The sequence below is a fragment of the Thermoascus crustaceus genome (genome assembly GCF_041956765.1).
Source record: "Thermoascus crustaceus strain CBS 181.67 unplaced genomic scaffold VTN00scaffold_1, whole genome shotgun sequence".
Taxonomy (NCBI): Eukaryota; Fungi; Ascomycota; class Eurotiomycetes; order Eurotiales; family Thermoascaceae; genus Thermoascus; species Thermoascus crustaceus.
In genome coordinates, this window is record NW_027192527.1 from 4,026,097 (window position 1) to 4,038,455 (window position 12,359).

The following is a 12,359-nucleotide window of genomic DNA, read 5'->3' on the forward strand; positions in this document are numbered from 1 at the left end:
TAGGTAATCTGGCAGAGGAGTGTTAACGTAGTTACGTTTGCCATTCTCCTTTAGTATTTAGATACTATTGTACAGACCAAGTTCCCTTTGACTAGTAGCAATAGACGAGGTTCTGAGATGGACTGGTGAGGGTTGAAGATAGATGGAGGAGAACCAGAGACCAGAGAGCTGTGAAGACGACGATTGAGGGGGTGGGAGGAGGGCTTTATAGGAGGCCGAGCGGTCCAGATTTGGAATGAACCAAATTAGGAAGCCACCACCACCACCATATAGGTCCCAGACTTTGCAACCGACCGCTACGATCACCTTTACATAGCGAACGACCCTGTGAAATTAGAAAAGCGATATCTGAGATCCACAAAAGTTTGCCCTTGATCCTTTGATCAAGCAACATTGTGTTGTTGCATTCAAAAGGATGTGTTTTAAGGCCGTTTGTTATGTTGGGAGGAGTAGACTTGCTCTACAGAAGCTACATGGTAACATCTTCAAAATGAATAAGATACTGATGTACGGAGTACATGTGCATATGTGCCGTGCTTCAGCTCCCCATGAGTGGAGAGCGCCCAGCCGACTGGTATTCCAGGGAACGTACCTAGTTAACTAACTAGTTAACGTAAGTCGGCTTAATAATAAGCAGCGCTTCCAGAAATGAGAGGCACAGGTGATGTGTCGCCAAGACCGCTAGTTATCTGTTATATGTGCCTGCCCGCTTCTTAAGGGCCGGGCTCTCTCCAGACGTCTCAACCGCGCGAGGAGCTCAGCATTTGGTGTCTTTCGAGGGGCTCTCCCAGGCCCGCCGGGGAAGACGCACTCAATGCCGGCCTTGACGCAGCTTCAAGCATGGCACCATCTTGCTGCAACACACCTTTCGTCAGCAGACAAGCGACGCAGATGTGCGGTTGAGTCCAGGGCTCCGGGTGTGATGCAGAATCGAATGCATGTGGGAATCCAAGCGCGCAGCAAAGATAGCTGGAGAGGAGTGAAGGTGTCAGTCAACTGAGCTGCCAATGGGCATGCTGTAAGGAGCCATTCAAAGGAGAGTGATCGAGAGTGATTGACCATCGACGGGCTGGCCCTGAACTTAAGGGATGTAAATTATACTATAAGATAAAAAAGATCTGCTTACTTGGCTGTATTAATTAATTAACGTTGAATAATTTGATTCCGAACTCGACGATACTCCTACTAAGAGACAGCTAGGGAGAGAGACAGGACAGACAGGTCATTTATTTATGGCAAGAAACTGAGATTTGTTCTGCAGTCCAGTATCCTGGTCAAGGCAGTAACTAGGTAACTAGAAAGATTCAGTGAGCTGTAGCAATGCCACAGCGGGAAATTTATCTTCCCCGCTTCAAGGAACCCCAGCTTGTTTGCTTTGCTTGCTAGCTAGGTACTAAGAGTACAGATAGCCTAAAATATCATGGGCTAGAGGGTCCAGTAGCTACCTACCTAGGCATACGCGAATCCCAACGACGATGATGCTAACTACTCTGTAAGGACTCATGCTTGCCCATTTGGTTCGGGCATCATCAAAATAAAAAAAAAGCCTAACTACCTTACAGAAAGGAGGGGTCACTAAAGACTCAGGCAATAAGCGCTAACGAAGACGTGAATAGGTGGCTATTTACTAATCAAAAACTCATTCGACAAAGACAAGGCTCTTAAGAGATTCATACCCTTCTCGAAGTGTTCCGGTCGGTATCAAGTACGTACTTACAGGTCGAGACAGCTGCGTTAAGGATACGTGGGATATCTACTGTGTAGGTATGATAAGCTAGTAGGTAGCAGTCAGTCCGCCGGGCCCAGATTAGGGCGCCCATTAATATAGAATGAAACTAAACGCGATTACCTAACCCGGGTGGGTATAATTCGTGGTTTTGTCCAAGACATCTATGTACTGTACACACCGCCCAAACTACCCAAGTATCTTAAAACACTGTACTAGTACTTTGCGGTGTGCCATTTTGCGTTTTTATTTGTGTTCCGATTGGTTGGTTGTGGTGGCAGAAGCTCACTGCCTACGGAAACTCCACCTCAGAGTACAATTATGAATGTGATCAGTTGCACAATCCCTTCAGGATCGGTTTGCCATATGGGACTCCCAGAAAACCAATTACCTAGGTATGCTTATTATAAAAGACTACCTAGGTAACCAGGGCTCAGCCATTCTGCAAGACGTTCTACAATAACCACTACACTCCTAGTACCTATCAACAATATACATACATACTTCATATATAATATCTATCTATCCATCCACCATGAAGCCAGAAGGACAGGACAAGATGGAGTCCCTCCTTACGCAGATCAAAACCCTCGCAGCCAGCGCTGACGATGCGGGACGCAAAAAGATCATACAATCCCTCCAGGAGCTGTGCTACGAGATCGAGATGCCCCAGGACTCGATGCAGAGGATTATATACCTTGTAAGTGTGTTCGAACCCCTCATCTACCTGGTCCACAGTATATCTGAACGGGTCCCAGTTCGGATGGGGTAGACGTACGTGAATTGATTTATTGGGAACTTGCTAAAGCCAATGTCACGAGAGTAGAACTTGCAACTTCCCCTAATCCGCATCGGTTTGGATCTCAAGCTGTTTGATATCCTCGGCGAGAGCAAAGATCCTATGACGGTGGATCAGTTGGCGGTCAAGACGGGCGCTGCGCCGACGTTGTTGGGTAAGTAAGCATCACAGCTGCATTTAACATCTCGAGAGACTGGCTGCAATACTAATTATGTATGTACGTACCTCGACTCAGGTCGCATTCTCCGCTACCTCGCCTCCATTGGAACTATCAAAGAGACCGCCAAAGACACATTCGCCGCTAACAATACCACACAAACCCTTACCATTCCGGGCGTTCAGTCGGGTGTTTACCACAAGTGAGCTGAAACATCATCCTCATCCCCAAAGCGACTCCGCACCTTCTCTATGATTAGTGCTTAAGCAATGTTGTCTACTGACCTTTCTGCAGTTTCGACAGCCTTGGCCCCGCATTCCAAGCCCTGCCCGATTTCCTAGCCGAAACCAACTATCAAGACATCACCGACGTCACAAACACCCCTCTCCAGAAGGCGTGGAACACCCATCTACCAGCCTTCCTCTGGATGCAGACGAAGCCGGCAAACCATGCGCATTTCAACCGGTTCATGACGGCCCATCATATGGGCATGCCGGTGTGGCTGGACGTGTACCCAATAGAGGAGAAGATACAGAACCTTGGAGGGGATCAGCCCGTGTTTGTTGATGTTGGTGGCGGGGTTGGTCATCAGAGTGTACTGCTGAGGGAAAGGTTGCCATTGACCCGTGTTGGGAATAAGGTTATCCTGCAGGATCTTCCTGCGACTCTGCAGCACGCTATTCAGCATGATGGTGTGGAGCGTGTGGCACATGATTTTTTTCAACCGCAAGTTGTCAAGGGTATGCCTATGTTTCATCGTGATTCTTATCAGAAGTTCTCGCTAATCTGCTTGACTTGACACAGGCGCCCGTATCTACTACATGCGCAATATCATACACGATTACCCGGACGAAAAGGCTGTGATCATTCTAAAAAATATTGCCGCTGTGTTGGGGCCGGACTCCCTTGTCCTAATAGACGACATGGTGCTTCCAAACTTGAATGTGCACTTGCACGCAACACAACTCGACATGACAATGATGACAAGCTTGGCGGCGATGGAGCGGACCACGGATCAGTGGCATGCTCTGATCGAGAAGGCAGACCTGAAAATCAACAGGATATACTCGTACACGACCAGCCTGCGGGATAGTATCATCGAATGCGCGTTAGCCTAGGTTCTGATGCTCCGGTTAGTAGATATAGTTTTGGCCTAACAATCAATTTATGATTTTTCCCCCGAGTCTCGCTCGACTCGTCGATCTTGTCAGAGGCTCTGTTTAGGACTCAGCAGAATTTGCACTCTGTATAAAAACGTCAGGACAAAGCAAGGCGGTGTCTGATTCATGGTCGGTTCCACGTGTTGCATGCTCTATCTATACCTAGGTATATATACATAGGCATGTACGTATTCATTGCAAGTCACATCGAGTGACAGGGCTGACTGTCATCATACAAGTCATAGCTGCCATGCCATAAGTTGCTAGAGCGTACCTCACGGCGCATCCACAGGGTCCCAGTCTGTGACTGTCAGCATGAAGACAACAGGAAGAGTATATGGACACCTACCTGTCACGAGATACTCATCTAGCCCATCCATGGTCTTCATGTCGGCCTCATCGATCTCGAACCCATCAACCTGGCCATTCGAGATGATCCGCTCCTTCGTTGCGCTCTTCGGCAGCGGCACATACCCGTGCTGCAGGCTCCACCGCACGAGCAGCTGCGCCGGCGTGCATCCATACTTCTTCGACAGCGAGACGATGGTCGGGTGGTTCATGCGGTAGGCACGTGCGAGTGGCGCGTACGCCTCGACCACGATCCCGTTCTCCTGGCAGAATGAAGTGATTTCGGTGCGCGTGTTAAAGGGGTGAACCTCAATCTGATTGACCGCGGGGAAGACTCGCGGGTTCGACGCCAGAAGCTCCTTCAGGTGCTTGACACCGTAGTTGCTTACACCGCCGCTGCGGACCTCTTTGTCGGCAATAGCGTCCTCGATTGCGCGCCAGCACTCCAACCGCTTGGCTTTGCCACCGTACGGCGCATGGATGAGGAAGAGATCAATGTATCCGAGTCCGGAGACGCGGATTGACTCTTTGATGGAGCGCCGTGTCGCGTCATAGCTGATGTTGGAGGCCAGCTTCGACGTGAAGAAGATGTCCTCCCGCGTGAGGCCGTTGGGCTTCTTCTTCTCGGCCTCGAGGAAGGCAAGAATCGCGCGTCCGACCTCCCTCTCATTGTGGTACATTTGTGCGCAGTCGATTCTGCCACATCCATGTCAGCCAGTTTGGTCCAATTGCGGTCCGTGGGGTTGAGCAGCGGGAACGGAACATGGAACAGGGATCGATTACCCTCGGTACCCGGCCTGCAATATCACTCTCCGTTAGCTTCGAGAATCATACAAAGCTATTGCCCTTTCCCTCTTCTGTTTGAATGAATGGCAGCACTTACCTCCAGGGCCCATTTCACCGCGTTCTCCGTCTCCCTTCCCGACATCAAGTACACCCCCAACTGAATCTGGGGCATTGGGGCTCCATTTGGAAGCTACATGACATTGGATTGAAGGCACAACGTCAGCGGCCGCGAAACGCCAGTTCGAAGTGATTCAAGGGATGGGAGCTTGCTGGTGTCTGGAAAGGCAGAAAGCAGCAACCTTGATCTTGGTCGAGAGAGAGAAGACATTCTTCGGGGCCGCCATGGCGACCAATGGGAACTGAGGGACACGACTCTACCGAGGCTGAAGACAGGCTAAGAGGAGAAATTTGTCAGCTCCTGGCAATAACGGAAAAAGAGAACGCGGCTCTGAGTCGGTGTGTATAGGTGAAAAGCGCGGAGACGGTTCGAAGTCGGGATCGTCGCATGCCTGGGAGACGGCGGAACGATGACGCCAGGTCACGGGCGCGGCTCCTGCCAAGTGAGGGGAGTGGGACGGCCGCCCAGTCTGGCCAAGGAGGGAAAGAGGCTCTGAATTAGGTAACATGATGACATCGGATCTCGAGGGACTGCGTTGACTTCGACCCCCGTGTCCTCACCGCAATTGACTGATCACAAAAGGATTGTCTCGATAATGGGGCTCCAGAGCATGTTTGCAGGGAATAAAAACAAAAGGCGAAGAGAAAAGAATCCACCAGGTGTAGATCATTGGATTTCGGCTTCGATTCCAGGGACTTTCGAGTCTCGGGACCTTTGGCCGGGCGGGTCTGTGGCTGGGGCCCGACAAGTGGCTAGTAACCGAGTAGTGGCTTGACGACGAGATGCATATTGCTGCGTCTTTGGGCGTGCCGCGTGCTGCCAAGGGTCCATCCATGTTTGAAAGCTCTCCAGGGACGATCACTCACTAGCCACTGCTTGACCCGCTTATATGTGGCTAAGGCGATAGTGTGGCGCACGGTTTATGTGCAATCGGCGTCTCCGTGATCCAAAAATGAGAAAAAAAATTTTTTTCTTTTCTTCCATTCTATTGTATACCTGCCCTTGCGTCTATTCCTGGGAATGGGTTGCTAAGTGTTCGATTTCTTGTGGCGCGGGTTCAGGATCGCGCGCCTGTGCTGTCAGCATGAAGGTTGGAGAAGAGCCTAAAGATGTCCTGCCCTGCCAAGCTTTCAGGTAGCCATCATGCTCAATCCTTTCCTGCTTGATAATGTGACTACCCCATAGCGGGACACGCATGTGGTCGAGCTTGATAGCTTGACGGCCCGACGGTGCTGCCACCACAGACTAACTGCAGACTATTGAAACGCTCTCGTGAACAGTGCGCAATGCAGTATCCGCTGCGGAATAGAGTTGTGCACCGACTGCCGGCAACAGCCTCCTCCAAGTCTTCGGCGAGTTGACTGTGGGGAAGCAGCATTGTTGCTGCAAGTAGCAAAGTACGCAGTAGTAAACGTGGCGCCTCAGTTCGGGGCCGGACTGTATACGTATTCTGGTTAGGGTCGACGATGGGGGCTTTTTTTTTCTTTCTTTCTTTTTTTTTCCTGATGTACTCCTCAAGCATCACCAACCCCAATGAAGAATCCGGAAAAGATCGTCTAAAGAGCTTCTTCATAGATCGTCCTTCCTTCGGAAGGTCTGCGGGGTTCTATAGATAGCCTGCAGAAGGTGAGCATGACTGCATCCATGGTGGGAAGGCCTGCATAGCGACAAGCCACATCTGATGCATCTTTTCGGTAAGTAGTGGCGGGAGTCAAGCTGACGAGCCTGGGGACCGTAACCTGCATGGCACGTTCGTATGACTGCTCTGCGGCGGTCGAAGGGAAAAAATAGCATGTCTTTGCGGAGTAGAGAAGTTAGGGCTCATCCCTGCGTTGATCGTGCGAAGCATTCCGGATGAAATACATAGCCAATAGGCAGGTTTGGACTTTGTGCGCGCGTCAATACGCATGCTTCTACCTGTCTAGGAGAGCCGAGCTGAAAGTGGCGAGTACCAGAAGCTGTCAAACGCGCGTAGGAACTCCAGGTTTGCTTATTTTTGGACTTCAGGATATTAATCTCTTCATGCTTGAGGATGCCAGAGCCCTACGGAGTCCTTGCCGCACAATTGTACTGCGTTGAGTGTGGGGGCAGGACTGTGACAGCTGACAGTTTGCTGGGCACTAGGTGCGCGCGGTTATACGTCGTATGAGCTTGCCAAACCGTTTACCCACTGCCAGTGTCAAGAACGTCGGATGGAGGACGCAGGTACAGTACATCCGGTGGCAAAGGGCGTCTCCATGCTATTACTGGCTGCGTGCGGTGACCTACCCAATTCGGTAAAGAGTAGTTGATGGATTCCAAAGCTAAAGCACCGTCAGTGTATTCAAACCAGAAGAGCATTGCGCAGCGAGCTGCAGAGAGACAGAAGAGACAGCGGTGCTGTCACGGCTCAGCCGTAACGGTGTGGCAAATACCTACTCATCTCCGCTGTCCCGGAGACGCTGGATGACGACTCCATACGGCGGGACAAGAAAGCCATGGGCACGGTGCAGCTGCTGGCCGGACGAAGAGCGCGAGGCTCGCTTGGCTCGAGCCTCGACCATAACATATGCAGGGTCTGGCTGGAGGGCCTGAGGGAGCGTCGTCGGCGGCTGTCTGATCCTCACCCGGTCCCCTGGAGCCTCGTGTCGGGCCAGTCGTTTTTTCCCCCTCAGATCTGCCGGCTCAGCGACTCCAGCTCGGACCCAAGCCAAGCAGAAGGACCAGAGCACCACTGTAGGAGGCTGGCTGAAGATTCCTCACTGGGTGGTTTGAACCATGGAAGCGCCAGTTCTTCCAGCCCGCGCTTCGAGCGATCCATACCGGTCGATGGGTGCTTTTTCCGTCCTGGAGATCTGGGTTTAGATCGCGGCGATCATCAAGGGTTTTTTGCACGCGCGGAAGCAGGGGACCCAGGCTCGTCCGCCCGGCGCTGTGGACATGGGCAGAGTCCGCGCATCCGCTGCGCTCTAGTGTGTCCAAGCCACACCTGCACGGATCCTATTCTTGCATCTTGGATCTGGATGAGCCCCGATCGTCCTGCGATCCTTGATCCATCCACTAGCCTGGCCTGCGATGGAGAACCTCTGCTTTTTGCCATCATGATCCGTTGCTTCTTTTACCCACCAGCCTATCTGACTGGCAGGTGTGCCAGATCGCTCGAGTCGTGAGCTCGTCAGGACCACATCCGTTCTTGCTAGTCCGGCCCCGATGCCACGCGCTTGCTATCCACTCCGGCTCAGCTCCGCAAGCCTCGTCGGGCTGCTCTCTATGCCCTGGCTTCATAAAGTCAATTGGGACCCTGCCTGATGTCTTCTCTCTTGTCATCCACCGTGCCTCCATGCAACGTCTTCCCTTGTCCCAATCCTCTCTCGCTTTCCCGTCGGACGGGCTTTGGATAGCAGATGTCCTTGAATGAGAGACGCTCTCGCAGAGGCTCAGGTTTCATCCGATCTCTCCGCGTGTCTCCTTCCTCGTCGACTCGGCCCAGGCTTGCATCCCTGATCCGTCGAGGTAGGAGCTTCTTTTCGAGCAAGTAACTTGGTCCCCATCCTCCTTTAAACCCTCGCCCCTCCCGTACTGTCACTGTTTCCATCCCCTTTTCCTCGCTGCTAGTCCCCGGTCGATGATCCGCGAGTGCAGAGACTAAGACCGTGTTGAACAGGCGTCACGCAGACAAACCACAATCCCCGCGCCCCGGAATGAGTGGCCAGAATCACTTCGATCCCGCAACCATGGTTGGGCTCTCAGAAGCGTCCCAAGGGAGGGACGACGGCAACTTCGACATTTTCGAATGGTACCCCCGTTATCAAAGCTGCCAGCGGTACTTCTTGGACCATGCACAGCACAGCGTGCCGGTCCAGGCCCTTTCAGCATTCCTGAATATCCGCCTCCCCTTTGAGAGGCAGCCCAACCCCATCTTCAACTCTTCCTCCACAGCCTCATCCACTCCTGCTCAGTCACCCTCCACCTTCGCGCCAGCATCACCCCTGCCACCCTCCGTCTCCTTAATTCCCTACATCCGTCGCCTTGTGGCAACGGGGATGGATTTCCCTGGTGTTCTACATGGCTTCTTTGGGGATGATTGGGGCACTGGAATCGGTCCGCTTCACGAGCAAGAACGCCGCAACTACCTCTTCGCTGCAAAGAGCGGCGGCTGGGCCTCCGTCAAGAAGGATTATGATATGACTCCCCTGGAGACCGTTCCATTCTTACGTCCTCTCCAAGGACCGGTGGATGCTGAAATCGAAGCTGCTGAGAGGTGCTGGAGCGAGTGGCTTGCCATGGAGGACTGGATGGTTGGACCCAGGGCACCGGATATCCTCCATGATTCCTCTTCCCAAGCTTCACGGTCACGAAGTGCGAGGGTGTAAGAACGGCCACCTGTTTTTTGCCTCTCTTTACTACTATCTTGGGATATAACCATTAATGGGTTGATTTTACGGAGTTCTTGTATTTGAGCAGCGATGGGATTTTTCTTTCCTTTTATTATCACTTTTTGGTACGAGACAACGAAGAACTGGGATTTATGAACGGCGCTGCGATAATTTTTTGTGGTGATCAGCAGAGGCGGTGTGTTTTGATCTCCGAAAAGGGGCCGAACTGTATGTTCTATATTCGGGCTCCTTTTCCCTTTTAGCGACCAAGTCTACACTGATTATACCGCAATTTCATTGGCCCTTAAATCTTTTGTTTCCATTGCCTTCTACGGAGCCGCTGCATTTTGTGGTTAGAACTGCTGTTTCATTTGTTACCGAGAAGTACGTCTTTATATTCGTTGCTTCCGCCCTGTTCCCATGACGTTCCGACTCTTCCCTTCAACTCTTGTTAGAGCATTATTACCACCAAAAGTGAGCGAATAAACTATTCTCTTTGGCTTTTGACTCGGGCAGAAAATCAAATTAGGTCTGCCTTTTTTTGGGCCTTTGCCTCAGAGGCGGACGGGTTCCGATCGCGGACCTTCTGGATGCTGAATTAAAACCGACAAATACTAATCAACGCACTTTGGTGAACCAGTTATTAAGCTGCGACCGACAGCTCCACTACCTCCCCTCGTGAGGCTCTCCAGCCGTCCAACGTTAAGACCCCCGCTAAACGGTGTCTTCCTCCCTTTAACGGGGTGGAGAAGAAGACTCTCAACGAATCTGCTGGAAGCAGAAATTGTCGCACAACTGAACCGAGGGTCTGAACTTGGCTTTCCAATGGGAAGAAGTATGCATATTTTTTGTCCTTCCCTTCCACTTGTCTCCCAAACATGGTGGGTGGTGAGTCCAGATCAGGCACTTGCCTGGAAAATGAGAGTATATCTGTGCCTTTGTTAATGTTAACATCCACAGCCGTTGAACCTTTTCTGCTCACACGGTCTCTTTTCTAAACTGTCCCGAAGTTTGGTCTCACTTGTCTGCATGTGGCTTGGCTGAACTCTGAACTGGTATATGGTCCTTTCCATAGTGATTGGTCGAGATGGGAAAACGGCCAAATCTCCGCCATCGTGGGGCGGCCCTAACGTCAAACCGAAAGCGAGCCGTACTACAGGCCAGCGGATTCCTTTTCCACACTTCGTCGAAAGTCTGAAAATCTCCGGCGGACGCAAAATACTTTGTCCCGGTCGCCGCCGCCACAGAAGTAACACAACAATCTGGGGGATGGAACTCGTGTTTTGCCGTCGACGAGATAGGAGTAATCTCGACTTGAATGCAAGTTTCAGCCTTCAGGCCCTTCACGATTTCTTCTTCCGCTCTAAGCTCCGAAGTGCGACTGGTGGCAAACGGCTTTGTAATTGCGGCGAGTGGGGGAGAGAGAACTGCTCTGATAGGCACGTTGCAAGAAACTGTAATTTTTGTTACATCTTTCTCTTGGGTCTTACGCGTCACAGATAGAGAGAACGAGGAAATGGACGTAGCAGTCAAGGAGGCATTGTTGGAGCAGGTGCACAATCTCCATCATTACTGACTTCATCCTAGACTCTCATGGTGTACCGCTGTGTCACTGCCCACCCTCGGTTCCTGTATCGTTTCACGCCCTTCACCAGTAACAATAAAGCTAGAATGTGCCGGCGGGGATTTATTCACTCTAAGCGACGAACCGTTCGAGAACATCGAGTGAACCATTATTTTCTCGTGGAGTCGACGGAACGGTTGCAATAACTGGGTCCGGCATAGATCGTTCTTAAGGGGGAATGAAAGTAGAGAAGACTCCGGACGACCCAACTGCTTTTGAGTTCCAAGCACGATCGACGGATCCATCATCTTCCAAGCTGATGTCGGGAGACAGGAGGAGTGGACCACACTACCGGTGCCTAATCAAATCAACCTTTCCCCCTCAGTTTAACCTGCTACGAGATCTGACATATAACAGACCCAAGTTGGACTGCCCTTTTTCGAAAGACCCCTAATTGCGCGGTCAGCAAACGTTTGCAATAAATACCTGGGTTGAGAGGCCAAACCCAACGGAATAACACCATGGGTAAGAGGGTTCAATGAGTTGGGTTACCGTCATGCACGTCAACGCTTTGGGATATGGGGTGTATGGATGAGACGGCGGGAGTCAACCCTGTTCCGCCGGAGCCCTACGATCGTAGATGGCGCTATGACGGACGACACAAGATCGTCGAAGAATTACGACGGAGTTTAAGCGATGGGCCAACGGGTCCGCGGGCAGTGGAGATGGCGGTGCGGCGGTCCTAGTGACATTTTAGGAGCAGAGACAGGCCAGACACATGTGCCACTCCGTGGGCCCTCCGGATGCGGAAAGCCTGAAAACAAACTGGAGGGGAAAAGTCAATCTTCGGTTAGGTTAAGGGGCGGCAATGGGAGACGGGAAGTAAGTACGCCGTTCTCGGGCGAGCCGCTGTCGTACTGTACAATCACTTCAAAGTCCACCGTATGTGTGTGTGTGTGTGCCGTGTTATGGATTATAGTCCATGTGCGCAGTATAAACTTACGCTACTTGCCTAGGGACTAGGATTCGTGGAGATTAACCACTTGACGGCTGTCACTCGGCCCTTTTTCACATCCCCTTGTTCCCGTCATTAGTATTGTATCCTGTCTATTAGCTGTTGATTTACACAACGACCTTTCGGAACTCCGTAAGAGTGGCAGATTGATGCCATTCTGCAAGGGGTTACCTCACCTTCGCGACAAGCTCCCTTGCAGTGTTTAATGCTGTGATGGTATGAGATAAAAGTAATCCACTATGAGGTATTGACAACTGTGTAGTAGGCGTTTAGCATATATCTTGGCCGCTGATCCACTGTGGCATTGTCGACGTGAGGGTTCAGAGTAGTA

At 51.5% G+C, this 12,359-nt stretch overlaps 4 protein-coding genes across 4 annotated transcripts; 3 read left to right on the top strand and 1 right to left on the bottom strand.

Annotated features, from left to right (window-relative positions):
• Positions 1-2,261: 2,261 nt before the first annotated feature.
• On the top strand, positions 2,262-3,800 carry VTN00DRAFT_1431 (uncharacterized protein; the record flags this gene model as incomplete). The annotated part of the gene is made up of 5 exons (XM_069427538.1): positions 2,262-2,426; positions 2,553-2,679; positions 2,761-2,884; positions 2,977-3,422; positions 3,487-3,800. 5 exons carry the CDS (start codon positions 2,262-2,264, stop codon positions 3,798-3,800), a joined length of 1,176 nt encoding a protein of 391 aa, XP_069292133.1.
• A 317-nt stretch (positions 3,801-4,117) lies between these two features.
• On the bottom strand, positions 4,118-5,320 carry VTN00DRAFT_1432 (uncharacterized protein; the record flags this gene model as incomplete). The annotated part of the gene is made up of 5 exons (XM_069427539.1): positions 4,118-4,143; positions 4,192-4,886; positions 4,974-4,987; positions 5,074-5,166; positions 5,276-5,320. 5 exons carry the CDS (start codon positions 5,318-5,320, stop codon positions 4,118-4,120), a joined length of 873 nt encoding a protein of 290 aa, XP_069292134.1.
• A 2,251-nt stretch (positions 5,321-7,571) lies between these two features.
• On the top strand, positions 7,572-8,382 carry VTN00DRAFT_1433 (uncharacterized protein; the record flags this gene model as incomplete). The annotated part of the gene is made up of 2 exons (XM_069427540.1): positions 7,572-8,218; positions 8,274-8,382. 2 exons carry the CDS (start codon positions 7,572-7,574, stop codon positions 8,380-8,382), a joined length of 756 nt encoding a protein of 251 aa, XP_069292135.1.
• Positions 8,383-8,807: 425 nt separating this feature from the next.
• VTN00DRAFT_1434 (uncharacterized protein) lies at positions 8,808-9,446 on the top strand (the record flags this gene model as incomplete). Its single annotated transcript, XM_069427541.1, has 1 exon — positions 8,808-9,446. One exon carries the CDS (start codon positions 8,808-8,810, stop codon positions 9,444-9,446), a length of 639 nt encoding a protein of 212 aa, XP_069292136.1.
• Between the last annotated feature and the right edge of the window lie 2,913 nt (positions 9,447-12,359).